This window comes from Anolis sagrei, chromosome 13 (assembly GCF_037176765.1).
Source record: "Anolis sagrei isolate rAnoSag1 chromosome 13, rAnoSag1.mat, whole genome shotgun sequence".
Taxonomy (NCBI): Eukaryota; Metazoa; Chordata; class Lepidosauria; order Squamata; family Dactyloidae; genus Anolis; species Anolis sagrei.
Genome location: NC_090033.1, coordinates 11,909,260 through 11,937,236, shown reverse-complemented (window position 1 = coordinate 11,937,236; position 27,977 = coordinate 11,909,260). Strand labels below are relative to the sequence as shown.

The 27,977-nt window shown below is 42.9% G+C and overlaps 1 protein-coding gene and 1 pseudogene across 2 annotated transcripts in view; both read left to right on the top strand.

The window, feature by feature from the left end:
- WRAP73 (WD repeat containing, antisense to TP73) overlaps positions 1-22,967 on the top strand; it is a 35,991-nt gene extending 13,024 nt beyond the window's left edge. For both annotated transcript variants that reach the window (XM_060758736.2, XM_060758737.2), the window contains exons 5-13: positions 4,758-4,830; positions 7,964-8,067; positions 10,880-10,966; positions 12,847-12,981; positions 13,091-13,168; positions 14,754-14,859; positions 16,176-16,301; positions 20,782-20,973; positions 22,601-22,967. In XM_060758736.2, coding sequence (XP_060614719.2) covers positions 4,758-4,830; positions 7,964-8,067; positions 10,880-10,966; positions 12,847-12,981; positions 13,091-13,168; positions 14,754-14,859; positions 16,176-16,301; positions 20,782-20,973; positions 22,601-22,716 — 1,017 coding nt within the window. In that variant the 3' untranslated portion in view covers positions 22,717-22,967. The remainder of the gene's footprint in view (positions 1-4,757; positions 4,831-7,963; positions 8,068-10,879; positions 10,967-12,846; positions 12,982-13,090; positions 13,169-14,753; positions 14,860-16,175; positions 16,302-20,781; positions 20,974-22,600) is intronic.
- On the top strand, positions 3,298-4,131 carry LOC137097789 (solute carrier family 35 member E1 pseudogene; annotated as a pseudogene).
- Positions 22,968-27,977: the final 5,010 nt, after the last annotated feature.

The window sequence follows — 27,977 nt, the reverse complement described above, 5'->3', positions numbered from 1 at the left end:
TTATTGCTTGTTTTTTGAGTTTATTTATTGTTGTATTTGTTATGCTGTTGTTTTATTGATGTGTTGGGCCTCGGCCTCTTGTAAGCCGCACCGAGTCCTTCAGGAGATGTTAGCGGGGTATAAATAAAGGATGATAATTATTATTTATTTTTTTAAAACACTGGGAGAAGGACCATATCTAATATATATAAAATTTCTGTGCATAATGAGTACCTTAAAAACAAAAGAACCAATGAACGAGATCACACCAAATTTGGCAACAAAACGTCTCAGTACACAAGGAGTGACCATCACTCAAAAATTATAATTTTGTCATTTGAGAGTTGTAGTTGCTGGGATGTATAGTTCACCTATAATCAAAGAGCATTTTGAACTCCACCAACGATGGAATTGAACCAAACTTGGCACACAAGACTCCCATGACCAACAGAAAATACTAGCAGCATTTGGTGGGCATTGACCTTGTGTTTGGGAGTTGTAGTTCACCTACATCCAGAGCGCACTGTGTACTCAAACAATGATGGATCTGTACCAAACTTGGCACGAATATTCCATATGCCCAAATATGAACACAGATGGAGTTTGGGGGAAATAGACCTTGGCATTTGGGAGTTGTAGTTACTGGGATTTATAGTTCACCTACAATCAAAGACCAAAGACCATTCTGAATGAACCCCACAAATGACAGAACTGGGGCAAACTTCCCAGAACCCCCATGACCAACAGAAAATACTTAAGGCTACCCAGTCCAACTACCTTCACAAGGGCAAGAAAACAGAGAGCCATCCAGCCATAGATATAGATAGATATATATGATTCACACACACAGAGATATAGTATCATAGATTTGAAAGGGACTCCTAAAGAAGGACTATAATATGTTGCATGTTCCAGAGTAGGCAAACCAGACAATCTCCACATCAACACTGTCAAAGAAACAGCAAGAAATACTGTTTACCCACAAGCATAAAGACATTACATATATTAGAAACCACCACTTTCTAATTACTTTATTTTCCATATCACCAGACTGGGCCACAGCAACGCGTGGCAGGGGACTGCTAGTAAATTATAAGGATGCGGATCCCAGAATGAGAGAGGATTCAATTGCAATGAAAATAATTTAATGGTTGGGCATCACCACAATATGAGGAAGTGCATTAGGGGGTCACGACATTAGGAAGATTGGAAACCACTGCTATGGGTCCTTTAGCGTGATTTTGTGGGCTTCTTCTGGTTCAAATTGACCATCAAATCAAGCTTAGAAGTTCTTACGAAGGTGTTTCTTCAAGTTAAAAAAAACAAACATTTTTTCTTTTGTGGTTTTCTACTTTTTCCTGCACTGTGATAGTGGAGTTACGTTGCTTTGTTTGTGCACTGGGTGATTGCTCTTATAGTTTCTTTGGGGCTGCGATGAGCACCAGCAGCCATTTCTGTTTTGTGGCCTTCGCAACTGGAGACGTCTACTTGGGTTGAACAATACTTTCTGTCCAGGAATGCGCCCGGCATAATCTTTTCTTAATCCTGTGCCGACAGACACAGCTATGTAAGAAGTCCCCTTGACCTAGTCAAGTCTGGGGCAAAAGTTGAGAGTCGTTTGAGAACGGGAGGTTATGGAAGCATGGGTTTGGGGCCACGGAGACCCACCTGCCTGGGGCTGTCAGGGCATGGGCGCCATTCCTCATCCCCAGCTCTTCAGTCCTTTTTATCACATTACTGTCTCAAGACAGTGTTTCTCAGCTGTTTTGAGGCTATTCAAAAAATGCTGCTGTAGCTTCGGATTTGCTCCTCACCCTTCCTTCCACTTTCCCACAAAACAACAGCTGGGTGCTTAGGAGACAACTTCCCAGACGGAGGCAAGTTTGAAAAATATCAACTCAGACAGTAAACCAATGTTAGGGAGAGAAATCTGGGGAGGAAAAGGTTGCTTGAAGGGTGAGTCCCTCCATCGGACAAGGGTTTGCTGGAATGGTTTGCATTGGGAACATCTCTTCCCCTAATGCTTCGCAATAACGGCTTTATAGGTTATTGTTGCTGGCTGTCTTCAAGTTCACTTTGACATATAGCGTCCCACTGAGTGGGAGCAACCATGACTTCCATGATGGAGTCCATCTGGAATGGTGTCTTTTTCTTTCCCTCCTACCTTCTGGCTTCCCAAGCATTGTTGTCTTTAAACATGACTTCCACGATGAAGTCCATCCATCTGGAATGGGGTCTTCTTCCTTCGCTACTACCTTCTGGCTTCCCAAGCGTTGTTGCCTTCAACCATGACTTCCATGATGGAGTCCATCAAATTGGAATGAGGTCTTCTTCTTTTCCTACTATCTTCTGGCTTCCCAAGCATTGTTGTCTTCAACCATGACTTCAATTATAAGAGTCCATCCATCTGGAATGGGGGCTTCTTTTCCTACTACCTTCTGGCTTCTTAAGCGTTGTTGTCTTCAACCATGACTTCCATGATAGAATCCATCCATCTGGAATGGGGTCTTTTTCTTTTGCTACTGCCTTCTGGCTTCCCAAGCATTGTTGTCTTCAACCATGACTTCCATGATGGAGTCGATCCATCTGGAATTGGGTCTTCTTTTCCTACTACCTTCTGGCTTCCCAAGCATTATTGTCTTCAACCAGGTCATCCATGATGAAGTCCATCAATCTGAAATTGGGTCTTCTACTTTTCGCTACTACCTTCTGGCTACCCAGGTGTTGTTGTCTTCCATGATGGAGTCCATTCATCTGGAATGGGGTCTTATTCTTTCGCTACTATCTTCTGGCTTCCCAAGCGTTGTTGTCTTTGACCATGACTTCCATGAGAGAGTCCATCCATCTGGAATGGGGTCTTCTTTTCCTACTACCTTCTGACTTCCCAAGCGTTGTTGTCTTCAACCATTTCTTCCATGATGGAGTCCATCCTTCTGGAATGGAGTGTTTTTCTTTCCCTACTACCGTCTACCTCTCCAAGTGTTATTGTCTTCAACCTATGGCAATTTATGCAGGAGAGGTCTCCAAATTGCTTTATCTTCCACTGTCCTGCAGATCTTGCAGACGCAGGGCAGCCAGGGGTTCCATGATAGGATTGATGGGCAGTGTGGTGTTTCTGGAGGATATCGGCAGGGCTCTTGTTCATGTTCATGGTGCTTACTATAACCTGCAATGTCATTGGGGGAAGCAATAGCTGTGGAGGCAGGAGCTTGTCCCTGTAAGTTGACACCCCAGCCATGAGCGGAGTGAGTGAGTGAGCGCGAGAGGGGTGGCGACGGCCTGTCAGCTCGTTTTGCGCTGCCGCCACCGAGGCCAAGGATGGCGCTGCCGCCTCCTCCTCCTCCCCCGCCGGCGCTGGGCCCTTCCCTGGCCTCAGAGCCGCCCCCTTCTCCTTCTGCTTCCCCTCTGGTTCCTTCTGCTGCTTCTCCTCCTCCTCCCCCGCTGGGGGTGCTTCGGGTGCCAGTGCTGTGCCTGGCCTAGTATGCCCTGAGTGCGGGTGGCAATGTGGTGAATAAGGTGCTGCTGGGCGGTTCCCGTGCCCGGTGAGGGTCTCGCTGTGCCACGTGCTGGGCCTGGTGGCGCTGCTCCCGCCGCTGCTCCACGCCTGGAGGGTGCCCGCCGCCGGCCCCACCCAGCTCCCGCCCCACGCCTACCCGCGCCTCATCCTCTCACTCACCTTCGGGAAGTACCTCGCCTCCGTCTCCGCACACGTCTCTCTCTAGAGGGTGCCCGTCTCCTACGCCCACACCGTGAAGGCAACCATGCCCATCTGGGTGATCCTGCTGTCCAGAATCATCATGAAGGAAAAGCAGACGACCAAGGTCTACCTCTCCCTCGTCCCCATCATCGGTGGAGTGCTGCTGGCCACCGTCATAGAGCTCTCCTTCGACACCTGGGGCCTGGTCAGCGCCCTGGCCGCTACCCTCTGCTTCTCGCTGCAAAACATCTTCTCCAAGAAGGTCTTGAGGGATTCCCGCATCCATCACCTTCGCTTGCTGAACATCCTGGGCTGCCTTCTTCATGATCCCGACATGGGTCCTGGTGGATCTGTCTTCCTTTCTTGTCGAGAATGACTTGAAGGAAATTAAAAACATGCATATGGGACCAGGCCTTTGGGTAATCTGGCAGACTGACAAGGACAATGATGACTAAAGCTTTGGAAACGGACTATGACAAGCGGAATGAATTTATTAATTACGGTCTTGGCGAAATGATGGCCACCAGGCTGGCTTTTAATTGTATTAATGTCATGTTTTAACTGTTTATAATTATTGTTACTATGTATTTTATTGTGTTAAATTGTAGACATCAAACGTATGCCGGTTGGAAGCTGCCCTGAGTCCCCCCCTTAGGAGGTTGAGAAGAGCGGGGTAGAAGTACCCGAAATAATAATAATAATAATAATAATAATAATAATAATAATATGCACACATACATATTTTCACTTTTATTATGTGTATAGATTAAAATGGTTAAAAACTATTTAGTTAAATCCAGAAAAAACCCAAAAACTACATAAAAACATTTCTCAGCCAACAGGCATTTTCTGAGAAGCAATGGAAAATGCTGCCTGTTTTGCAGTTTCCTCTGAGAATCCCCCTTTCACATTCTAATTCTGTTTTCAGGATGTCTGCCTTCTGCCGTAAAAAAACCATGCTATTGTTGAACGCAAAGGTGTTTTTTAAAAGAAATATGAGCCTTTTCACTCATATCAGCTGCGAGGATTAAATAAAACAAAAACGTAAACTTCCCCTGTCTCTTTCTCTTGTTTCCAACAGCTGCGGATAACTGTATGGTCCTTGTGCACCAAATCCGTGTCTTATATCAAGTATCCCAAGGACTGTCAGCAGGGTAAGTGGAGCTAACATGAGATAGCAAAGTATTTTTTAAAAAGAAACCATGTGTCCACGAACAGGGCCTAAAAAGCATCTGCCGTAAATTTATTTATTTATTTATTTATTCATTCATTTACGGCATTTATATGCCGCCCTTCTAACCCCGAAGGGGACTCAGAGCGGTTTACAAGGTAATATATTACATACAATATATTATATTATTAGTACAATATCAGCATTAAACATTGCTATATTGCACCATGCCACTATATCGTAATATAAATGAAAATACAGCCAATCCTCCGTGCTATCCATTAGGCTTATGCATAATTTTGAATCATAATCGTATATCAGATTAAATTCATTAAATTTGTGCATACAACATGCAGGAAAGGTGTGAGTATGTGAGTGGATTTAAATATTGAAACACCAGGTTTTTTTCGTTAGTCTTCTATACCGTTGGGATGTCTCCCAGGGTCAGTTTAATTTTCAATATAACAATTAAGCAACTTTGGTAAAGCCAAGAGAATATGAAGCGCTTTAAAAACCATCCCTTTTGCCCCGTCGTCGTCATAAGGAACGTGCTGTGGGTGGGACTAATAGAGATTGAGAACACAGCCATTTTAAATATGGTTTGGTAAAGTGAGGGCCCCAATGGCAGAGAATGCAAAAGGCCCTGCTGTAAACTACATTTCCCAGAATGCAATGCTGCTCAAGACCTAAATGAGGACTGGCTCCATCAGTCACTGTTTACAGTTAGGCTAGTATAAAACTGATAAAAAATAGAAGGCACGCAGGCGGCTAAATATCTTTTGACCAAAAACAGGCAACAGCAACGGCATTGTCTGTAGCCTCCAACATTTCCTCCTCTGTACATGAGGCAGGGAACAGTGGACAAGCATCCACATGCGGAGTTGTCTGTTCTGCTCCACAGTCATACAAGGTTTGGGATTCTTTTCAGTCGTGCCATTTTGCCAGGTTGTCTTTTGATCTGCCCACTCCGCTTCTGAGTCTGTTCAGGGACTTCCAAGTTGCCCATTCTTGCCCCTGGAGGAAGACCCTCCCTCTTGGGGAGCCATCCAATTGGGATTTCCAGGTTGAGCTGCCCAGAGGGATATCCTTGCTGTTGCTGGAAGGACGCCAAGAGGAGTGGTGGTTCTCATAAGCTTTTCCTTGATTTGAGTCTACTGGGAGGAGGCTGGTAGCCATGCAGTCGGTGGCTTTCACAGTGTTCATCCTTATTTCTCTCACATTTATCAGCAACTTCCCATCACACAAACTGGGAGGTGGGGGGGGGGGGGGGGCGGCATTGCCAGGTAGCGTGTAGAGTTTATCAACATATGTATGTTGGAAAGAGAGGAAAGAGCCATCAAGATGGCCTTGATGCCATGGAGACATTGTGAGGGAGTCCCTCTCAGAGCTGGAGAAGGAAGAAAGGAAGAAAGGAAGAAGGGAAAGCTGAAGTAGGGAAGGCAAGAAAAAAGAGAAAGGAAAAGGGGAAAGGTATGATGGGGAGTGGGGGAAACAAAGAAGGGGAGAAAAAGGGGTTGGAGAAAAGGAGGGAAGAGAGAAAAGAGAAGGGAAGAGAAAGGAAGAGAAGAAAGAAGAGGGGGATGTACTGTATATACTTGAATATACTTGCATATAAGCCTAGTTTTTCAGCCTTTTTTTAGGATGAAAAAGTCCCGCTCGGCTTATATTCGAATCAAGCTTATTTATTATTTTACCCTGTTATAAATACACCTAACAACCCAATGTATGTCCTTCACTCAAAAAAAATTGATTTAGTCATTTGGGAGTTGTAGCTGCTGGGATTTATAGTTCACCTACAATCAAAGAGCATTCTGAACTCCACCAATGATGGAATTGAACCATACTTGGCACACAGAACTTCCATGACCAACAGAAAATACTGAAAGGATTTGGTGGGCATTGACTTTAAGTTTGGGAGTTGTAGTTCACCTACATCCAGAGAGCACTGTGGACTCAAACAGTGACGGATCAGGACCAAACTTGGCACCAATACTCAATATGCCCAAATGTGAACACTGGTGGAATTTGGGGAAAATAGACTTTGACATTTGGGAGTTGTAGCTGCTGGGATTTATAGTTCATCTACAATCAAAGAGCATTCTGAACCCCACCAATGATAGAATTGAGCCAAACTTCCTACACAGAACCCCCATGATCAACAGAAAATACTGTATTTTCTGATGGTCTTTGGCGACCCCACTGACACCCCCTTGCGACCCCCACAGGGGCCCCGACCCCCAGGTTGAGAAACACTGCTCTAAGAGTTAAGTTACATTGAAACCATCAAGCTCCTTCTACATTTCAATAAACTTGTTACTGTTTTTCCTAAAGTCTTGTCTCTGATAAGTTAAGTCACGCTGCACAGAAGAAAGACCAAATCAATATTATTAGCTATAAGCTATGCTATCAATTTAATAAGCCCTTACAGAGTGGTGGCTCCTTTACAAACGTTTACAAATTGGTGGCCTCATCACATCTTAGCAAATCGTCACAAATTGGTGACATCGTTACATCGAGTATATGGCGGAAACGGAAGAGGGGAGGAAGCTTTGGCTTCCTTGGAGACATTGTGAGGTAGACCCTCTCAGACCTGGAGAAGGTAGAAAGGAAAGAAAGGGAAAAAGAAAGGAATGAGAAAAGGAGGGAGGGTAGAGGGGAGAAAGAAGGAGGAAAGGAATGTGGAAAAGGTTTGGAGGGGTAAAAAAAAAAAGGAAGAAGGGATGAAAGCAGAGGGGCAAGTGGGCCCTTCAACACCTAAGCTCAACTTCAATTAAATTCACATCCTGATACCTGATATTCACATCCTTATACCTGAAACTTGATATTCGAGGCCACCATTCTGTTTTCTTTTCACACACATTCAGCCTTTTTCTCATCCAAACTTGTCAGCATGAGAGCTATTCCGAAGTGCCTTGAAGAGCTGAAAAAAACCACTCCAGAGCAGATGTAATGTGTGTTTTATGCACGTCCTCTTGGACGACAGAGTCCAAATATGGCACCAAGAGCGCCCCAAAAGACAATGGCTCTTCTGTCCAGGCTTTTGTTGGTTTTCCCCTTCTTTTGCGGTTTTGATCTTTCCACCTCCTTCAAGCACTGCTCTCTTTCCTTTTTGGCAGGAATCGCGTTCACGAAGAACGGGCGCTACATGGCCTTGGCGGAGAGGAGAGACTGCAAGGACTACATCAGTCTTTTCGTCTGCAGCGATTGGCAGCTCTTACGGGTAAAAACCCATCTTGGATCCAGCTCTAGAGAGTCAGATTATTGGTTCACCAATTGGTCAATGTAGAAATTTGGTTGTTGCTAATTCGTTCAGTCATTTCAGACTCTTCGTGACCTCATGGACCAGCCCACGCCAGAGCTCCTTGTTGGCCATCACCACCCCCAGCTCCAAGGTCAATCCAGTCACTTCAAGGATCCCATCCATCCATCTTGCAATATAGACTCCGGCCCAGTTTACCTGTCCGAACGGATTCTCCCCTATGAACCATCAAGGTTGTTAAGACCTTCTGGAGGGGCCCTGCTCTCGGTCCCACCACCCTCGCAATCGCGTCTGGTGGGGACGAGGGACAGGGCCTTCTCTGTGGTGGCCCCTCAGCTCTGGAACTCTCTCCCACTGGAGATTAGATCTGCCCCTTCTCTCCTGACTTTTAGAAAACTGGTGTGATGTTTTAAACTATTGTTTATGAATCTTTTGTTTTGAACCAGACTGAGTCCCTCTGCAGAAGTCGAGAAGACGGGTATATAAAAGTTCTAAATAAATAAATAATAAATAAATGCTATATACCATTATACACTCAAGTATAAGCCAACCTGAATATAAGCTGAGGCACCTAATTTAACCACAAAAAAACCTGGGAAAACTTTATGACTTGGGTATAAACCAATGGTGCAAAATACAGCAGCTACGGGTAAATTTCAAAATAGAAATATTATTTATCGTGTCAGGAGCAAACCAAACAGTTGTGTTGCATTTTTAACAAACAAACAAACAAAACACAAAGTTTGCAAGCTTGGTAGTTGATTAAATGTCCTTTGACCAGTATCTGGCCACTTGGAGTGCCTCTCTTGTTCCTATAAGAAGGTCCTCCATGGTGCATGTGGCAGTGTAGAGAAGAGCAAACCACAGACCACCTGCTGCAATGCACCCTGGTGCATTGCAGCAGGTGATCTGTGGTTTGCTCTTCTCCACACTCACATGTTGTGGATTCTACTTTGTAGCCCCATTTCTTAAGATTGGCTCTGCATCTTGTGGTGCCAGAGCGCAGTCTGTTCAGCGCCTTCCAAGTCGCCCAGTCTTCTGTTTGCTTGGGGGGAGTCTCTCATTTGGTATCAACCATTGATTGAGGTCCTGGATTTGAGCCTGCCACTTTTGGACTCTTGCTTGCTGAGGTGTTCCAGCGAGTGTCTCTGTAGATCTTAGAAAACTATTTCTAAATTTAAGTCATTGACGTGCTGGCTGATACCCAAACAGGGGATGAGCTGGAGATGTCATTGCCTTGGTCCTTTCACTGTTGGCTACAAACAGAGGCACAACTCTGTGGCAAAAATGATTCACTGGAACTTATGTCACAAGTACCACCTGGTGGGATCATAAACCTGCAAAGGTGGTGGAAAAAGAACACACAAAAATACTGTGGGACTTTCGGATCCAGACTGACAAAGTCTTGGAACACAATACACCTTGTGGAAAAGAAAAAAAGTTTGGTTGTACAAATTCCACACCAATGGAGAGAATAGGAAACACTGGGATGTCTATTTTGGATGAAACACATAAAATCTAGGATGAAATTGTCCCCAAATTTCACTTCATAGTGTGGTGTTTGTGGAGGACATTGGCAGGGCTCTTGTACATTGGTGCGCACTATAACCTGCAATGCCATTGGGCAGAGGGCCATCAATGTCTCCTGAGCAGTGGAACCTATAGCTGTTTATGGAGGCACCAGCTTGTCTGTGTAAGTGGACAGCCCAGCCCCCCCCCCCCACACATATTTTCACTTTTGTGTATAGATCATCAACCCATTGCAGATCTAGTTCTGGGTGGTTTCTGCAATTTATTTATCGTGTCAGGGGCAACCAGACCATTGTATTACATTTCTAACAGAACAAAACAAACAAACAGATAAAAAAACACAAAGTTTGCAAGCTTGGTAGTTGATTAAATGTCCTTTGACCAATATCTGGCCCCTTGGAGCGCCTCTGGTGTTGCCGCAAGGAGGTCCTCCATTGTGCATGTAGCAGGGCTCAGGTTGCATTGCAGCAGGTGGTCAGTGGTTTGCTCCTCTCCACACTCGCATGTTGTGGATTCCACTTTGTAGCCCCATCTCTTAAGGTTGGCTTTGCATCTTATGGTGCCAGAGCGCAGTCTGTTCAGCGCCTTCCAAGTCGCCCAGTCTTCTGTGTGCCCAGGGGGGAGTCTCTCATCTGGTATCACCCATGGATTGAGGTGCTGGGTTTGAGCCTGCCACTTTTGAACTCTCGCTTGCTGAGGTGTTCCAACGAGTGTCTCTGTAGATCTTAGAAAACTATTTCTTGATTTAAGTAGTTGAAGTACTGGCTGATACCCAAACAGGGGATGAGCTGGAGATGTCTCTGCCTTGGTCCTTTCACTATTGGCTGCTACTTCCCGGCGGATGTCAGGTGGTGCGATACTGGCTAGACAGTTTAATTTCTCCAGTGGTGTAGGGCGCAGACACCCCGTGATAATGCGGCATGTCTCATTAAGAGCCACATCCACTGTTTTAGCGTGGTGAGGTGTGTTCCACACTGGCATGCGTACTCAGTAGCAGAGTAGCATAGCGCAAGGGCAGATGTCTTCACTGTGTCTGGTTGTGATCCCCAGGTTGTGCCAAGATGGCAATGACTCTTGCTTTCCTCCAGTCTCTGCAATAAAAGCTGGCTTTGAGGAACTAAACAGGCCCATTGGCCTGCAAGACGATGAACTGCAACTTGTGGTAAGTAGTGTTTATAAAACTCTGGCTTGCTATTTATATTACTAACACTATGCACTTTCCTTTTCTCTGTTTGGGTGGAAGCATTTTGAAACTGAAACTCAGGATATGGCCGGGATTGAATGGGCTCCGAATGGCTGTGTATTGGCAGTATGGGACAGCTGTCTTAAGGTGAGAGGAACCATATTATTTTTAAAGTATTTATTCGCTGGGAATAACTAGCATTTATATAAGCAGATAATTTGTTTTCACTGCATTGTACTTGGAAGGAAGACAACAACAACATTTTTTTATTGATTAGCCAGTTGACCTTATCAAAAAACAGACAGTGCAAACACAACATACAACATACATCTAGTCCACTTAAAATAAAAATAAAATATATAGGTATTTGTCAACTTAAAACCAATATAGCTTAGTCGTAGATATAAGCATCAACTATCCGCATCTCCATAGAAAGGTAGACAGACAGACAGACAGATGGGTGGATGCATAGATGGAGTCCGTTTTTGACATGAGATAGAAAGATAACTGAATGTATAGATAGATAGATAGATAGATAGATAGAGACAGATATGATATATCTTTTTGTATAAGAGATGGGTGGATGGATGGATTGAAATGAAGATAGATAGATAGGTAGATGATAAATATGATACCTCTTTTTGTATAAGAGATGGATGGATGGATGGATGGATAGAAAGAAAGATAGATAGATGATAGACAGATATGATATGTCGTTTTGTATAAGAGATGGGTGGATGGATTGAAATGTAGATAGATAGATAGATAGATAGATAGATAGATATGATGTATCTTTTTGTTTTAGAGATGGGTGGGTGAATAGATGGATAGAAAGAAAAAAGAAAGAAAGAAAAAGATAGATAGATAGATAGACAGATATGATTTGTCTTTTTGTATAAGAGATGGGTAGGTGAATTGATGGATGCATGGATAGATAGATAGATAGATAGATAGATGGATGGATGGATGGATAGATAGATAGATATGATGTGTCTTTGTATAAGAGATGGGTGGGTGAATAGATGGATAGAAAGAAAGTAAGAAAGAAAGAACGAAAAAGATAGATAGATGAGTCTTTTTGTATAACAAATGGGTGGGTGAATAGATGGATAGAAAGAAAGAAAGAAAGAAAGAAAGAAAAAGATAGATATGATGTGTCTTTTTGTATAAAAGATGGGTGGGTGAATAGATGGATAGAAAGAAAGAAGAAAGGAAGAAAAAGATAGATAGATAGATAGATAGATAGATAGATAGATAGATATGATTTGTCTTTGTATAAGAGATGGGTGGGTGAATAGATGGATAGAAAGAAGGAAGGAAGGAAGGAAGGAAGGAAGAAAAAGATAGATAGATAGATAGATAGATAGATAGATAGATACGATGAGTCTTTTTGTATAACCAATGGGTGAGTGAATAGATGGATAGATAGATAGATAGATAGATAGATAGATAGAAAGAAAGGATGCAGCTTTTTGTAAAAAAGATGGGTGGCTGGATGGATGAATGGAAAGAAAGAAAGAAAGAAAGAAAGAGATAGATAGATAGATAAATGATAGACAGATATGATAGCTCTTTTTGTATAAGAGATGGGTGGATGGATGGATAGATAGATTGAAAGGTAGATATAGATATGAAACCTCTTTTTGTATAAGAGATGGACGGACAGATGGACAGACAGGTAGATAGATGGATAGATAGATAGATAATCAACAGATATGATACCTCTTTTTCTATAAGAGATGGGGAGATACCCCAAGAGCCATCCAGTCCAACCGCCTTCTGCTAGGAAAGAAAAGCACAATCTAATCACTCCCAACAGAGGGCCATGCAGCCTCGGCTTAGAAGCCTCCTAGAGAAGGAGACTCCAATGGACTCCCAAAGCTGTTGAACAGCTCTTCCCATTGGCCTTTTTCGCTGCTGCATTACACTGTTGACTTATGTTCAGCTTGGGGTTTTACAAAGGCTCCTAGATCCCTTTCACATCTCTTGTTTTCTTGCCTTTCAAGACGTCAATCTCTTCCTTTCAGTACAAAGTGTTGCTCTACTCGCTCGATGGCCGCCTGCTTTCTACTTACTCAGCCTACGAATTGTCGCTGGGTGTCAAATCCATTGCCTGGAGCCCCAGCAGTCAGTTCTTGGCCATCGGCAGCTTCGATGAAAAGGTAAACGTCTTATAAATAAGCTTTGAAAGAAAAAAAAGATGGAATCTGTTTTGTAATGTTTTGCTTTTCTTTGACCTTGTTCTTGTTGGGCTTTTCCCCTATTGAACAGGTGCGCATTCTGAACCATGTGACCTGGAAGAAAATAGCTGAGTTTGAGCATCCTGTCGATATCGTGAGCCCAAAGATAGTAAGTAGGACAAGTGGGGGATCATTAAAAAAGAACGGAGGCCAATAATAATACAGTTGAACTTTATTATTATTATTATTATTATTATTATTATTATTATTATTATTATTTTACTGACACAAAAACACAGTATGTCACAGCAAATGAGATCTATATGCTGGATTAATAATAATAATGTATAATAATAATAATAATAATAATAATAATGTGAGTTGTAGTTTATGCATTTTGTACAATTAAAATTTGACTTTTTCAAATGACTCGGGTAACGTTAAGCTAATAATAATAATAATAATGTTCAACTGAACTATTATTGAACATTATTATTATTATTGAACATTATTATTATTATTATTATTATTATAAATCCAGCTGTAGCGAAATTGCTACTCTATGTTAAATTTTTGGTGTATAGCTCTATGTTTACATATGGCAGATAGGGAAGAATAGGCACGGACAGGGTAGCAACAGCAGAGATATGATTCATTTGCATGTGGAAACCGATTGGTCATATGCAGATTAGCGTAGGCCCAGGATTTGGAAGGGTTGCTAGGCCGAAATGACAGTTGGGAAGAGCAGAGCTAAACATTCCAAAGGGGCGGAGCTAAAGTTTAAAAATAGGCAGTTATAGAGAGTCAAAAGTGTGAGTTAGGAATTGTTGTTTGTGAAGAGAGTTAGGGATTCCTGTTTGTGACGGACAGTTAGGAACTTCTGTGAGAGAAAAAAGTTAGGAACTCCTGTTAGAAATAAGCAGTTATGAAGATGTGTTAATGATTTCTGATATATAGAAGCAGTTAGTTAAATAGAGCTCAAGTTTTAGGAACATAAAGAAAGCCAGTGGTGCTTTAGTCAAAATATAATTTCAGTCAAGAGTGTGTAAAGCAAGTAACATGTTTGTGAATGTGAAACATTGAAAGTCTATTTCAGAAAAGTAAACCAAGTATATTATACTGACTGTAAACCTCAAGATTGCAACAAAACTCAAATGTAACCACAAGCGTTGGAGCCAGAATTTATAAATAAACTGTGTTACTTTGTTATACAGAAGAGTGTCTCAGTGCCTGTACAAAGGTTAAACAGCACACAGAAAGTCCCAGTTAATATAAAAGAAGAAACTGAATCATTATAAGAGCAAAGAGGTTTTTCTTAAAAAAAGAAATAGTCTCTCTCCCTCGCTATACCAGCCTATAGATTCATTTCCTGTGACATACTGTGTTTTTGTGTCAGTAAAATAATAATAATAATAATAATAATAATAATAATAATTATTATATTCGGGTCGGCTTATACTCGAGTATATACGGTATTTTAACATTGTCATGGTGGGTCTGTGTGCCATCGTTGGGGTTCACTGAGCTCTCTGGATGAGGGCAGACTACAATCCCCCCCCCCCCCCCCCAAAATCCCTCCAATATTTTTAGTTAGACACAATGGTGATATGTGCCAAGTTTGGTCCAGATATTTCGTTGCTGGGTTTTATAATTGTTATTCTTATATGTGTGAACTATTGCTCCCATCATCCAGGGTCAGGTCCACCCCCAGAACCCACCAGCATATCAAAGAATTGACTTGACTTTCTCTTTAGATTATTTATAAGGAAGTGGAGAAGTCGCCGGCAGTGGATACGGAGAAGCTGGCTTTTCCTCCAAGCAAGAAAATGGCCGGCTCTCTCTTCCGTACGAAGAGTAAATGTGAGCTCATGCATCTTCTTCTGCTTTTGTATGTTCATAATGTTGAGAGTTTTGTACTTTAGGATGGAAGTTGTGGCTTTTCTTGGTCTCCTAAACTTGGTCTTGTATTTGTTTCCTTACATACGAGAGGCGTTCATTAAAGATTTCCCTTGACCCACTTCTATTTCTCACAGGATGCTGAAACTACCCATGTGTAATGGTATAAGTCTCTATAGGTTACGTGCCAATTTACAACTCAGAATGGTATTGATGTTACAGATGCTGAAGTGATGTGAGATTTGATAATGGACCTAGTGGAATACAGAGTAGTCCTCAAGTTCCTTTACTCAAAAGTCCGCACACCAAAGGAGACGTTCGATGAGATAGAAGAGGTAGATAGTGAGGATTAACCATCATAGGATGGAGTCAAGAACTGGCATCGTCAGTTCCAGTGTGGTCAGACTTCTGTTCAACCATCTCTAAGCTCCCTGCTTGAGCGGCAATGGCATGATAATCAGCATAGATGAAACTCTCTGTCCCTTCTGGCAGTAGCTGGTCATTTGTGTAAATGTTGAACATTGAGGGAGCAAGCATGCTCCCCTGAGGCAGGCAGTTCTTCTGTTTTCACCATTTGCTTCTCTGGCCCTGGAACTCAACAAAAAAGCTCCTGTTTTGTAGCAGGTTTCCTATGAGGCTGGTGAGGTGGTAGTCCTTTGTGATATTATACATTTTTCTCAGAAGGAGGCGGTGGTTTACAAAGGAGATGAGATGAAAAGGTTTGTAACGATGATTTCCCACCGTCCATTCCAATGTCCATTCCAATGTGGTCAGACTTTGGTGCAAACGACTTTTTCCTTTAATACTCTTGGGTGTAGTTGATCTGGCCCCAGGGACTTGATCTCATTTAGAGTGGCCAGGTATTCCTGGACGACTTGTTTCCCAATGTGGGGTTGGATGTCCTCTAATCCCTCATCCACTCCATCTTGCTGAGGTTGAAGATGACTTTCTTTATGTGAGAAGACTGAGGCAAAGAAGGCATTAATTAGTTCTGCCTTTTCCCTATCCCCTGTCAGCACTGCCCCATCTTCTCCTCGAAGAGGCCCTATCGCCTCCTTGTTCTTCCTTTTTCTACCGACATAAGAAAAGAAGCCCTTTTTATTGTTTTTAATGTCCCTGGCAAGCCTGAGCTTGTTTTGTGCTTTAGCCTTGCAGACCTTTTCCCTACAGGAGTTGGGAAAATAATTTGTTTGAATTCTTCTTTGGTGATTTCTCCCTTTTTCCACTTCTTGTGCATGTCTCTTTTGTGTCTTTTTCATTCTGTGTCTTTTCCATTCCAGACGAAATTGTCCCGGTCCCGTTGTCTTTGCATCTTGTAAAGCCTGCTATGGACCAGGCAAACCCAAGGATTGGGGTTGGGATGTTGGCTTTCAGCTGCGACAATTGCTTCCTGGCCACTAGAAATGGTTAGTATGCCTTGCTGTATATACACTCTTTCGTTTTCAAATAAATGCAAAACAGTGATTGGCTGTTGCTAGATATTTATCATGTCCGAAGCAAATTGAGAATATAGTTATAATGTATAAAAAATCAAAAACAAAGTTAAAAATTTGGCATTAACCTAAATGTCCTCTGACCAGAAGCTGGCCACTTGGGGTGCCTCTGGTGTTGCTGTGAGAAGGTCCTCCATTGTGCATGTGGCAGAGCTCAGGTTGCATCATAGTCAGTGGTCTGTGGTTTGCTCTTCTCCACACTCGCATGTCATGGACTCCACTTTGTGGCCCCATTTCTTAAGGTTGGCTCTGCATCTCGTGGTGCCAGAGTGCAGTCTGTTCAGCGCCTTCCAGGTTGCCCCGTCTTCTGTGTACCCAGGAGGGAGTCTCCCATCTGGTCTCAGCCACTGATTGGGGTTCCACAATTTAACCTGCCACTTTTGGACTCTTGCTTGCTGAGGTGTTCCTGCGAGTATTTCTGTAGATCTTAGGAAGCTATTTCTTGATTTAAGACATTGGCATGCTGGCTGATATCTGAACAGAGGTTGAGCTGGAGGTATCATTGCTGGCTGCTACTTCCCGACGGATGCCAGGTGGCGCAATTCCAGCTAAACAGTATATCGTATATAGTTGAGTATAAGCCAAACTGAATATAAGCTGAGAACCTAATTTTACCGCAAAAAACTGGGAAAATGTATTGACCCGCGTATAAGCCGAGGGTGAGTGTAGCGAAATTGCTACTCTATCTTAAATTTTTGGTGTATAGCTCTATGTTTACATATGGCAGATAGGGAAGAATAGGTACAGACAGGGTAGCAACAGCAGAGATAGGATTCATTTGCATATGGAAACCGATTGGTCATATGCAGATTAGCGTAGGCCCAGGATTTGAAAAGGTTGCTAGGCCAAAATGACAGTTGGAGAGAAAGCAGAGCTAAACATTCCAAAGGGCCGGAGCCAAGGTTTTAAAAATAGGCAGTTAGAGAGTAAAAAGGGTTAGTTAGGAATTGCTGTTTGTGAAGAGAGTTAGGGATTCCTGTTTGTGAGAGACAGTTAGGAACTTCTGTGAGAGAAAAAGAGTTAGGAACTCCTGTTAGAAATAAGCAGTTATGAAGATGTGTTAGAGACTTCTGATATATAGAGGCAGTTAGTTAAATAGAGCTCAAATTTTAGGAACATAAAGAAAGCCAGTGGTGCTTTAGTCAGAATATAATTTCAGTCAAGAGTGTGTAAAGCAAGTGACATGTTTGTGAATGTGAAAGATTGAAAGTCTATTTCGGAAAAGTAAACCAAGTATATTATACTGACTGTAAGCCTCAAGATTGAAACAAAATGTAACCACAAGCGTTGGAGCCAGAAGTTATAAATAAACTGTGTTACTTTGTTATACAGAAGAGTGCCTCATTGTCTGTACAAAGTTTAAACAACACCCACAAAGTCCCAGCAAATATAAAAGAAGAAACTGAATCAGTATAAGAGGAAAGAGGTTTCTCTTAAATAAAGAAATAGTCTCTCTCTCCCTCGCTACAGTGGAAAATGCAGCAGCTACTGGTAAATTTCAAAATAAATAGGTATCAATAAAATTATATTAATTGAGGGACCAGTAGGTTAAATGTTTCTGGATATTTACATAAAACTGTAATTTAAGATAAGACTGTCCAACTCTGATTAAACCATTATTCTGACTTTCTTCAATGTAAATGTGCTTACATATCCTTCTGATAATAATAGAGTAGAATAATAAATGTAATAATAATAATAATAATAAAGTAAAATAATAAATGTCATAACATCAGAGTAAAATAGTAAGTGTAATAATAATAGAGTAAAATAATAAATGTAATAATAATAACAATAATAAAGTAAAATAATAAATGTAATATCAGAGTAAAATAGTCAGTGTAATAATAATAAAAATAATTAGAGTAAAATAATAAATGTAATAATAATAAGTAAAATAATGGAAATGTAATAACAATAGAGTAAAATAATGGAAATGTAATAACAATAGAGTAAAATAATAAATGTAATAACAATAATAACTATAATAAAGTATAGTTATACATAGGAAACGGTATAAGGACTATGAGAACGGATTCTGATTTTATTGAGGCGTTGATATGTTAACTGATTGTTGTTGTTTGTTGTATATGATGTGTTTTAACCACTTGCTATTGTTATGATTATGTGTATTGTGTAAACCGCATTGAGTCGCCGAGTTAGGCTGAAAAATGCGGTATAGAAATAAAGCAAATAAATAAATAATAAAATGAAAAATGTAATAATATCAGAGTAAAATAATAAGCTTAATGACAATAATAATAATTAATAGAGTAAAATAATAAATGTAATAATAACAACAACTACAACTACAACGACAGAGTAAAATAATAAATAACCTTGACTCGAGTATAAACTGAGAGGGACTTTTTCAGCCTGAAAAAAGGGGCTGAAAAACTAGGCTTATACTTGAGTATATACAGTAATTTCTCCAGTGGTGTTGGGCATAGACATCCAGTGATACTGGCCAAAGAAGGCTCTTCGTGGACAGTTCCTGGGAAAAATTGAGAGCCAATTTGACGAAGAAAAAACATGGCATTAGAACAAGTGCCATCAAAACCAGAATTGAAAAGTTGCTGACAGATCACAAGTGTAGACTCTGCAAGGAAGCAGATGAAACAATAGATCATATCCTCAGCTGCTGCAAGAAGATGGTGCAGACAAACTACAAGCAGAGACATAACACCGTTGCTCAGATGATTCAGTTTGAAGAGACCTCATCCAGTCCAACCCCATTCTGCCAAGATGCAGGGAAATTGCATTCAAAGGTTTAAAAGCCTCCAAAGAAGGAGCCTCCACCACACTCCGGGGCAGAGAGTTCCACTGCTGAACGGCTCTCACAGTCAGGAAGTTCTTCCTAATATTCAGGTGGAATCTCCTTTCTTCTAGTTTGAAACCATTGCTCCATTGCACAGGGATTGTGGCACAGCAGGCTGAGTGTCAGCTGCATTAAGATCACTCTGACCAAAAAGGTCATGAGTTCGAAGCCAGCCCGGGTTGGAGTGGGTTTCCAACCAATTGTGTGTAGCCTGTTGTCGACCTTTGCAACCCAAAAGACAGTTGCATCTGTCAAGTAGGAAAATTAGGTGTGAGGAGGCTAAATTAAGTGATTTATGAGGCCATAAAAAAGACTCCAGCAAAGCATTCCAGCGGGGAAGCATGCGGGGAATGCGGAAGTGCTTCATCAGCGTCGCAGATGGACGAGGAAAGGGACAGCTCTCCTGGCGGCCAGAAAAAAAGTTAAATAGCCTCTGTCTATGTCTGTATATGTTTGTATGTCAAAATGGGCATTGAATGTTTGCCATATATTGTACACTGTAATCCACCCTGAGTCCCCTGCGGGGTGAGAAGGGTGGAATATAAAAGCTGTAAATAATAATAATAGTAATAATAATAATAATAATAATAATTGCGTCTATTATTTATTTATTTATTTACTTTGCTTCTATACCGCTGTTCTCAGCCCAGGGGCGACTCACAGCGGTGTACAACATGGGACGAACAACTACAAAACACAGTATAAAAACAATTCTCAAACCATTATGCAAAAAACATTATACAAAAAGCATTATGACTTCCTCTCACATATTTATACATGGCTATCGTGTCTCCTCTCAGCCTTCTTTTCTTCAGGCTAAATATGCCCAGCTCTTCGAGCCGCTCCTCATAGGGCTTGTTCTCCAGGCCCTTGATCATTTTAGTCGCTCTCCTCTGGACACATTCCAGCTTGTCGACATCTCCCTTCAATTGTGCTGCCCAGAATTGCACACAATATTCCAGATTCATTGGAACTTGTGTCACAAAGACCATCTGCCTGGGACAAAGAATTGGTGGGATCACAAGTCACAGAAAATGAACATGTCAAGCTACTCTGGGACTTCTGATTTCAGACAGACAGAGTTTTGGAGCACAAGATTCCTGACCTCATGACTGTGTTAAAAAACAAGTATGGATCGTCGATATTGCAATCCCAGGCGACAGCAGGATTGAAGAGAAACAACTAAAAAAGCCGACACAATACGAGGATTTAAAGATCGAACTGTAAAGTCTCTGGCACAAGCCAGACAAGGTGGTCCCAGTGGTGATTGGCACACTGGGTGCAGTGCCTAAAGACCTTGGCCTGCACTTAAACACAATCGCACTGACAAAATTACTATTTGTCAGCTACAAAAGGCCACCCTACAGGGATCTGCACGCATTATTCGCCGATACATCATGCAGTCCTAGAGACTTGTGATCCAATACAAAAGCCAGTAGAGTGACCTTGCTGTGTACTAATCTTTTGTGTTTCAAATAATAATAATAATAATAATAATAATAATAATAATAATAATAATAATGTATTGGACTGTGTGCCGAATGCCCTTTCACGTGTGGTGTTTCCTTTGGATAGATAACATCCCCAGTGCGGTCTGGATTTGGGATGTCCAGAAGATGAAGCTGTTTGTGATCTTGGAGCAGCTCTGCCCAGTCCATCTCTTCCAATGGGATCCTCGTCAGCCCCGGCTGGCCATTTGCTCAGGGAACAACAGAGTATACCTGTGGTCTCCAGCAGGATGTGTCTCGGTCCAGGTGCCAATGGATGGTAAGAAGTCCCAAGCCTATCTGCGTGACTGCATTTCTGTGTACGAACCCACACGATCTCTTCGATCATCCGGAGATGCCCTGCTCGCGCTCCTTCCTCCTTCACAGGCGCGATTGGTGGGGACAAGGGAGCAGGCCTTCTGGGTGGTAGCCCCCCAACTCTGGAACTCACTTCCAAAGGATATCAGGCATGCCCCAACATTGGCAGTCTTTAGGAGGAGCCTGAAAACGTGGCTGTTCCAGTGTGCCTTCCCGGAATAAGGAAATAATTCCCAGCAAAATGTCCTTACAAATGCACTTTAACTACTGGATTGCGCTGGACTGCGCCCCTAACTTCTTAAAACCCTCCTACCTTGTTCATGCCCAGCGTTATTTTTTAAATTTTAAATTATTACATTTGGCCCGGCCATAGGTTTTTAAACCCTTGTGTATTATTGTTTATTGGTTAATGTTTATATGTGACTAGCCGTCCCCTGCCACGCGTTGCTGTGGCCCACATGGGGGTTCTGTGTGGGAGGTTTGGCCCAATTCTATCGTCGGTGGGGTTCGGAATGCTCTGTGATTGTAGGTGAACTATAAATCCCAGCAACTACAACTCCCAAATGTCAGGATTCTATTTTCCCCAAACTCTACCAGTGTTCACATTTGGGCATATTGAGTATTCGTGTAGAGTTTGGTCCAGACCCATCAGTGTTTGAGTGCACAGTGCTCTCTGGATGTAGGTGAACTATAACTCCAAAACCAAAGGGAACTGCCCACCAAACCCATCCAGTATTTTCTGTTGGTCATGGGAGAACTGTGTGCCAGGTTTGGTTCAATTCCATCATTGGTGGGGTTCAGAATAATCTTTGATTGTTGGTGAACTATAAATCCCAGCAACTACAACTCCCAAATGTCAAGATTCTATTTTCCCCAAACTCTACCAGTGTTCACATTTGGGCATATTGAGTATTCGTGTAGAGTTTGGTCCAGATCTATCAGTGTTTGAGTGCACAGTGATCTCTAGATGTAGGTGAACTACAACTCCAAAACCAAAGGGACACTGCCCAGCAAACCCTTCCAGTATTTTCTGTTGGTCTTGGGAGAACTGTGTGCCAAGTTTGGTTCAATTCCATCGTTGGTGGAGTTCAGAATACTCATTGATTGTAGGTGAACTATAAATCCCAGCAACTACAACTCCCAAATGTCAGGATTCTATTTTCCCCAAACTCTACCAGTGTTCACATTTGGGCATATTGAGTATTCGTGTAGAGTTTGGTCCAGATCCATCAGTGTTTGAGTGCACAGTGCTCTCTGGATGTAGGTGAACTACAACTCCAAAACCAAAGGGAACTGCCCACCAAACCCATCCAGTATTTTCTGTTGGTCATGGGAGAACTGTGTGCCAAGTTTGGTTCAATTCCATCGTTGGTGGGGTTCAGAATACTCTTTGATTGTAGGTGAACTATAAATCCCAGCAACTACAACTCCCAAATGACAAAATTGGGGATAGGGATAGGGGTGCTGGGCTGGGGCCCTTTCCAATGTTGAACTTCTGTCTATTTTTGATTGAATATGTAATTTACCTTTTTTTTAACCACCCGATGTCAGAGCTAGTGTCCCCATTCCTTCCATTTCTGTCTTTGCAGGTGACTTCCAGGTGACTTCCCTTTGCTGGCACTCCAGTGGAAACTCTCTGGCGCTCTTGAGCAAAGACAACTTCTGCATGTGTTACCTGGACAAACCAGAGGAAGATCCCAACTAGGAAAGCTAAGTGGCGGGAAAAAGAGATGCCCGTTTCCCAGCATTGTTTTTTGTTCAAGCAACAAAAAAGTTCGGAAAACTACTCTGACAAATGAATCCCGTTCAGTGTAGAAACTTGCAATTTGACTGCAAAAGGAGGGGAGGCAGTGAGTGATGACTGTGAATGCACTTTAAGCAATATCGTTGTTTTCGGTGTTTTTATTTTTTAACATGATGCTTTCATAAACTTGAATAAAAACTGTTTTTGCTAAAGCTTTGGGAAACCATCTTCCATCTCAAAAAAAAATACCACGGGACTTGAGATTTCAAAACAATGTAGTTTTTCTCTCTTCTTACATTAATGGCATTTAGAAGGAAACTGGCGCTGAGGTTTACTAACACTTTGCAGAGCAGACACATACATTTTGGTGTGTATGTATTGTCGAAGGCTTTCATGGCTGGAATCACTGGGTTGTTGTTGGTATATTTATTTATTTATTTGTCGTGTCAGAACAACCAGTCAAATTATATTACATTTCTAACAGAGCAAAGCAAACAAGCAGATTACAAAATTTGTGAGTATGAGAGTTGATTAAATGTCCTTTGACCAGTATCTGGCCACTTGGAGTGCCTCTGGTGTTGCTGCAAGAAGGTCCTCCATTGTGCATGTGGCAGGGCTCAGGGTGCATTGCAGCAGGTGGTCAGTGGTTTGCTCCTCTCCACACTCGCATGTCGAGGATTCCACTTTGTAGCCCCATTTCCGAAGGTTGGCTCTGCATCTCGTGGTGCCAGAGCGCAGTCTGTTCAGTGCCTTCCAGGTCGCCCAGTCCTCTGTGTGCCCAGGGGGGAGTCTCTCATTGGGTATCAGCCATTGGTTGAGGTACTGGGTTTGGGCCTGCCACTTTTGGACTCTCGCTTGCTGAGGTGTTCCAGTGAGTGTCTCTGTAGATCTTAGAAAACTATTTCTAGATTTAAGTCGTTGACGTGCTGGCTGATACCCAAACAGGGGATGGGCTGGAGATGTCTCTGCCTTGGTCCTTTCACTATTGGCTGCTACTTCCCGGCGGATGTCAGGTGGTGCAATACCGGCTAGACAGTGTAATTTTTCCAGTGGTGTAGGGCGCAGGCACCCTGTGATAATGCGGCATGTCTCATTAAGAGCCACATCCACTGTTTTAGTGTGGTGAGATGTGTTCCACACTGGGCATGCGTACTCAGCAGCAGAGTAGCACAGCGCAAGGGCAGATGTCTTCACTGTATCTGGTTGTGATCCCCAGGTTGTGCCAGTCAGCTTTCGTATGATATTGTTTCTAGCACCCACTTTTTGCTTGATGTTCAGGCAGTGCTTCTTGTAGGTAAGAGCCTTGTTGGTTATTTTCGGACTATATGGCCATGTTCTAGAGCAGGGTTTCTCAACCTGGGGGTCGGGACCCCTGAGGGGGTCGCGAGGGGGTGTCAGAGGGGTCGCCAAAGACTATAAGAAAACACAATATTTTCTGTTGGTCATGGGGGCTCTGTGTGGGAAGTTTTACCCAATTCTATTGTAGGTGCAGTTCAGAATGCTCTTTGATTGGAGGTGAACTATAAATCCCAGCAACTACAACTCCCGAATGTCAAGCTCTAATTTCTCCAAACTCCACCAGTATTCACATTTGGGCAAATGGAGTATGCGTGCCAAGTTTGTTCCAGATCCAACATGGCATGAGTCCATAGTGCTCTCTAGATATAGGTGAACTACAACTCCCAAACTCAAGGTCAATGCCCATTAAAACCTTCCAGCGTTTTCCATTAGTCATGGGAGCCAAGTTTGGTTCAAATCCATCGCTGGTGGAGTTCAGAATGCTCTTTGATTATGTGAACTATAAATCCCAGCAACTACAACTCCCAAATTACAAAATCAATCCTCTCCCAACCCCACTAGCATTCGCATTTGGGTGTATTGGGTAATTGTGCCCACTTTGGTCCAGTGAATGAAAATGCATCCTGCATATCAGATATTTACATTATGATTTATGTTATGAAGTAGCAACGAAAACAATATTATGGTTGGGGGTCACCACAACATGAGGGACTAGATTAAGGGGTCACGGCATTAGGAAGGTTGAGAACCACTGTTCTAGAGGCATTCTCTCCTGACGTTTCGCCCGCATCTATAGCAAGGTAGTGAGGTCTGTTGGAACTAGGAAAATGGGTTTATATATCTGTGGAATGACCAGGGTGGGACAAAGAACTCTTGTCTGTTGGAGCTAGGTGTGAATGTTTCAACTGATCACCTTGATTAGCATTTGATGGCCTGGCAGTGCCTGGGGCAATCTTTTGAGAGGTGATTAGATGTCCTTGTTTGTTTCCTTTCTGTTGTTTAGCTCTTGTAATTTTAGAGTTTTTTTAATACTGGTAGCCAGATTGTGTTCATTTTCATGGTTTCCTCCTTTCTGTTGAAATTGTCCACATTCTTGTGGATTTCAATGGCTTCTCTGTGAGGTCTGACATGGTGGTTGTGAGAGCGGTCCAGCATTTCTGTGTTCTCCAATAATATGCTGTGTCCAGGTTGGTTCATCGGGTGCTCTGCTATGGCGGACTTCTCTGGTTGAAGGAGTCCATGTTCCTTGATTCGTGTTTGGGCAATGCTGCTGCGTTTGGTGGTCCCTCTATAGATTTGTCCACAGCTGCATGGTATACAGTAGACTCCTGCAGAAGTGTGAGGATCCCTCTTGTCCTTTGCTCCAACAGACAAGAGTTCTTTGCCCCACCTTGGTCATTCCGCAGATATATAAACCTATTTTTCTAGTTCCAACAGACCTCACAACCTCTGGGGATGCTTGCCATAGATGCAGGTGAAACATCAGTAGAGAATGCCTCTAGAACAGTGGTTCTCAACGTTCCTAATGCCGCGACCCCTTAATACAGTTCCTCATGTTGTGGTGACCCCCAGCCATTAAATTATTTTCGTTGCTACTTTATAATTGTAATTTTGCTCCTGTTATGAATCGTTATGTAAATATCTGATATTCGGGATGTATTCTCATTCACTGGACCAAATTTGGCACAAATACCCAATATGCCCAAATTTGAATACTGGTGGAGTTGGGATGGGAGGATTGATTTTGACATTTGGGAGTTGTAGTTGCTGGGATTTATAGTTCGCCTACATTCAAAGAGCATTCTGAACTACACCAACAATGGACTTGAACCAAACTTAGCACACAGTTCTCCCATGACCAACAGAAAATACTGGAAGGGTTTGATGGGCATTGACCTTGGGTTTTAGAGTTGTAGTTCGCTTACATCCAGAGAGCACTGTGGGCTCAAACAATGATGGATCTGGATCAAACTTGGCACGGATATTCAGTATGCCCAAATGTGAACACTGGTGAAGTTTGGGGAAAATAGACCTTGGCATTTGGGAGTTGTAGTTGCTGGGATTTATAGTTCACCTACTACCAAAGAGCATTCTGAAGCCCACCAACGATAGAATTAGGCCAAACTTCCCACACAGAACTCCCATTACCAACAGAGAATACTGTCTGTGATGGTCTTTGGCGACCCCTCTGACACCCCCTCGCGACCCCTTCAGGGGTCCCGACGCCCAGGTTGAGAACCACTGCTCTAGAACATGGCAACACAGCCCGAAAAAACCTGTGCATTTTCCACAGGATAAGGTAGTTCTCCGAACGGATACTGCCCTTCTAGCCAAGGTGATTTCGCAGTTTCATGTGTCATATGAAAAGTTGAGAGCAAACCAAATATGTTATTTTGGTACTTCATTTTTGTCTCTTGAGTGCATGATAGAAAACAAGTTGTTTTATGGGAGAGTATATTTATTTGGGGCACTGAAAAAAAAACTTGTAAATCTCTGCTGGTTTTATGCACTGGAAAATCTTTTTTTCCCTAACAGACCAGAGCTAGCAGGTTATTCAGTTTAACAACTGAAACCATGGCCTTGCATAATTATATCTGGTTGTATACCACAAGAGAAGATCCTACTCCAAAGGGTTTTTGGCTCTTCTCTGGAGGGGCATGCTTTTCTAAAAGATGCTTTTCCCAAAAGGTTATGTTATTTTCCAAAAGGTTTTGGGTTTTGAGGCAGTATTTAGAGTTGTGCATAAAAACAATGAAAGAACCGATGATCCTTCAAATAATCGGTTCTTTCATTATCTTGGAAAGCATGTAATGGGAAGGCTCGACGCGAAAAAAATATCAGCTCAACACGAAGACAAGCAGGAGCTGATCCCAGCTCCTCGCCTGCTTTTTGTGGCGCTCCATGCCTCCTCGCCTTGGAAAGTGTAGGTGTGTGTGGTGTGCAGGCCCAGTAAGCACGAGCGCCTGCCTGTGACTGAGAGTCACCTCTGGAGTAAGATAATTTACCTCCTCGCCTTGGAAACTGTGTGTGTATGCAGCGTGCAGGCCCAGAAAGCGTGCATGCCTACTTGCCGCCAAATGCCTCCTCTGGAGTAAGAGAACTTGCCTCCTTGCCTTGGAAACTCTGTGTGTGTGTGGTGTGCAGGCCCAGAAAGTGTGCACGCCTGCTTACAGCCAAATGCCTCCTCTGGAGTAAGAGAACTTGCCGCCTTGCCTTGAAAATTGTGTGTGTGTGGTGTGCAGGCCCAGAAAGTGTGCACGCCTGCTTGCAGCCAAATGCCTCCTCTGGAGTAGAACTTGCCTCGGAAACTGTGTGTGTGTGTGGTGTGTGCAGGCCCAGAAAGTGTGCGTGCCTGCTTGCAGCCAAATGCCTCCTCTGGAGTAGAACTTGCCTCGGAAACTGTGTGTGTGTGTGGTGTGCAGGCCCAGAAAGCGCACGTCTGGTTGCAGCCAAATGCCTCCTCTGTAGTAAGAGAACTTGCTGGCTTGCCTTGGAAATAGTGTGTGGTGTGTGTGTGGTGTGCAGGCCCAGAAAGTGTGCACGCCTGCTTACAGCCAAATGCCTCCTCTGGAGTAAGAGAACTTGCTTCCTTGTCTTGGAAACTGTGTGTGTGTGTGGTGTGTGCAGGCCCAGAAAGCATGCACGCCTGCTTACAGCCAAATGCCTCCTCTGTAGTAAGAGAACTTGCTGGCTTGCCTTGGAAATAGTGTGTGGTGTGCAGGCCCAGAAAGTGTGCACACCTGCATGCCGCCAAATGCCTCCTCTGGAGTAAGAGAACTTGCTTCCTTGTCTTGGAAACTGTGTGTGTGTGTGGTGTGTGCAGGCCCAGAAAGCATGAACGCCTGCTTACAGCCAAATGCCTCCTCTGTAGTAAGAGAACTTGCTGGCTTGCCTTGGAAATAGTGTGTGGTGTGCAGGCCCAG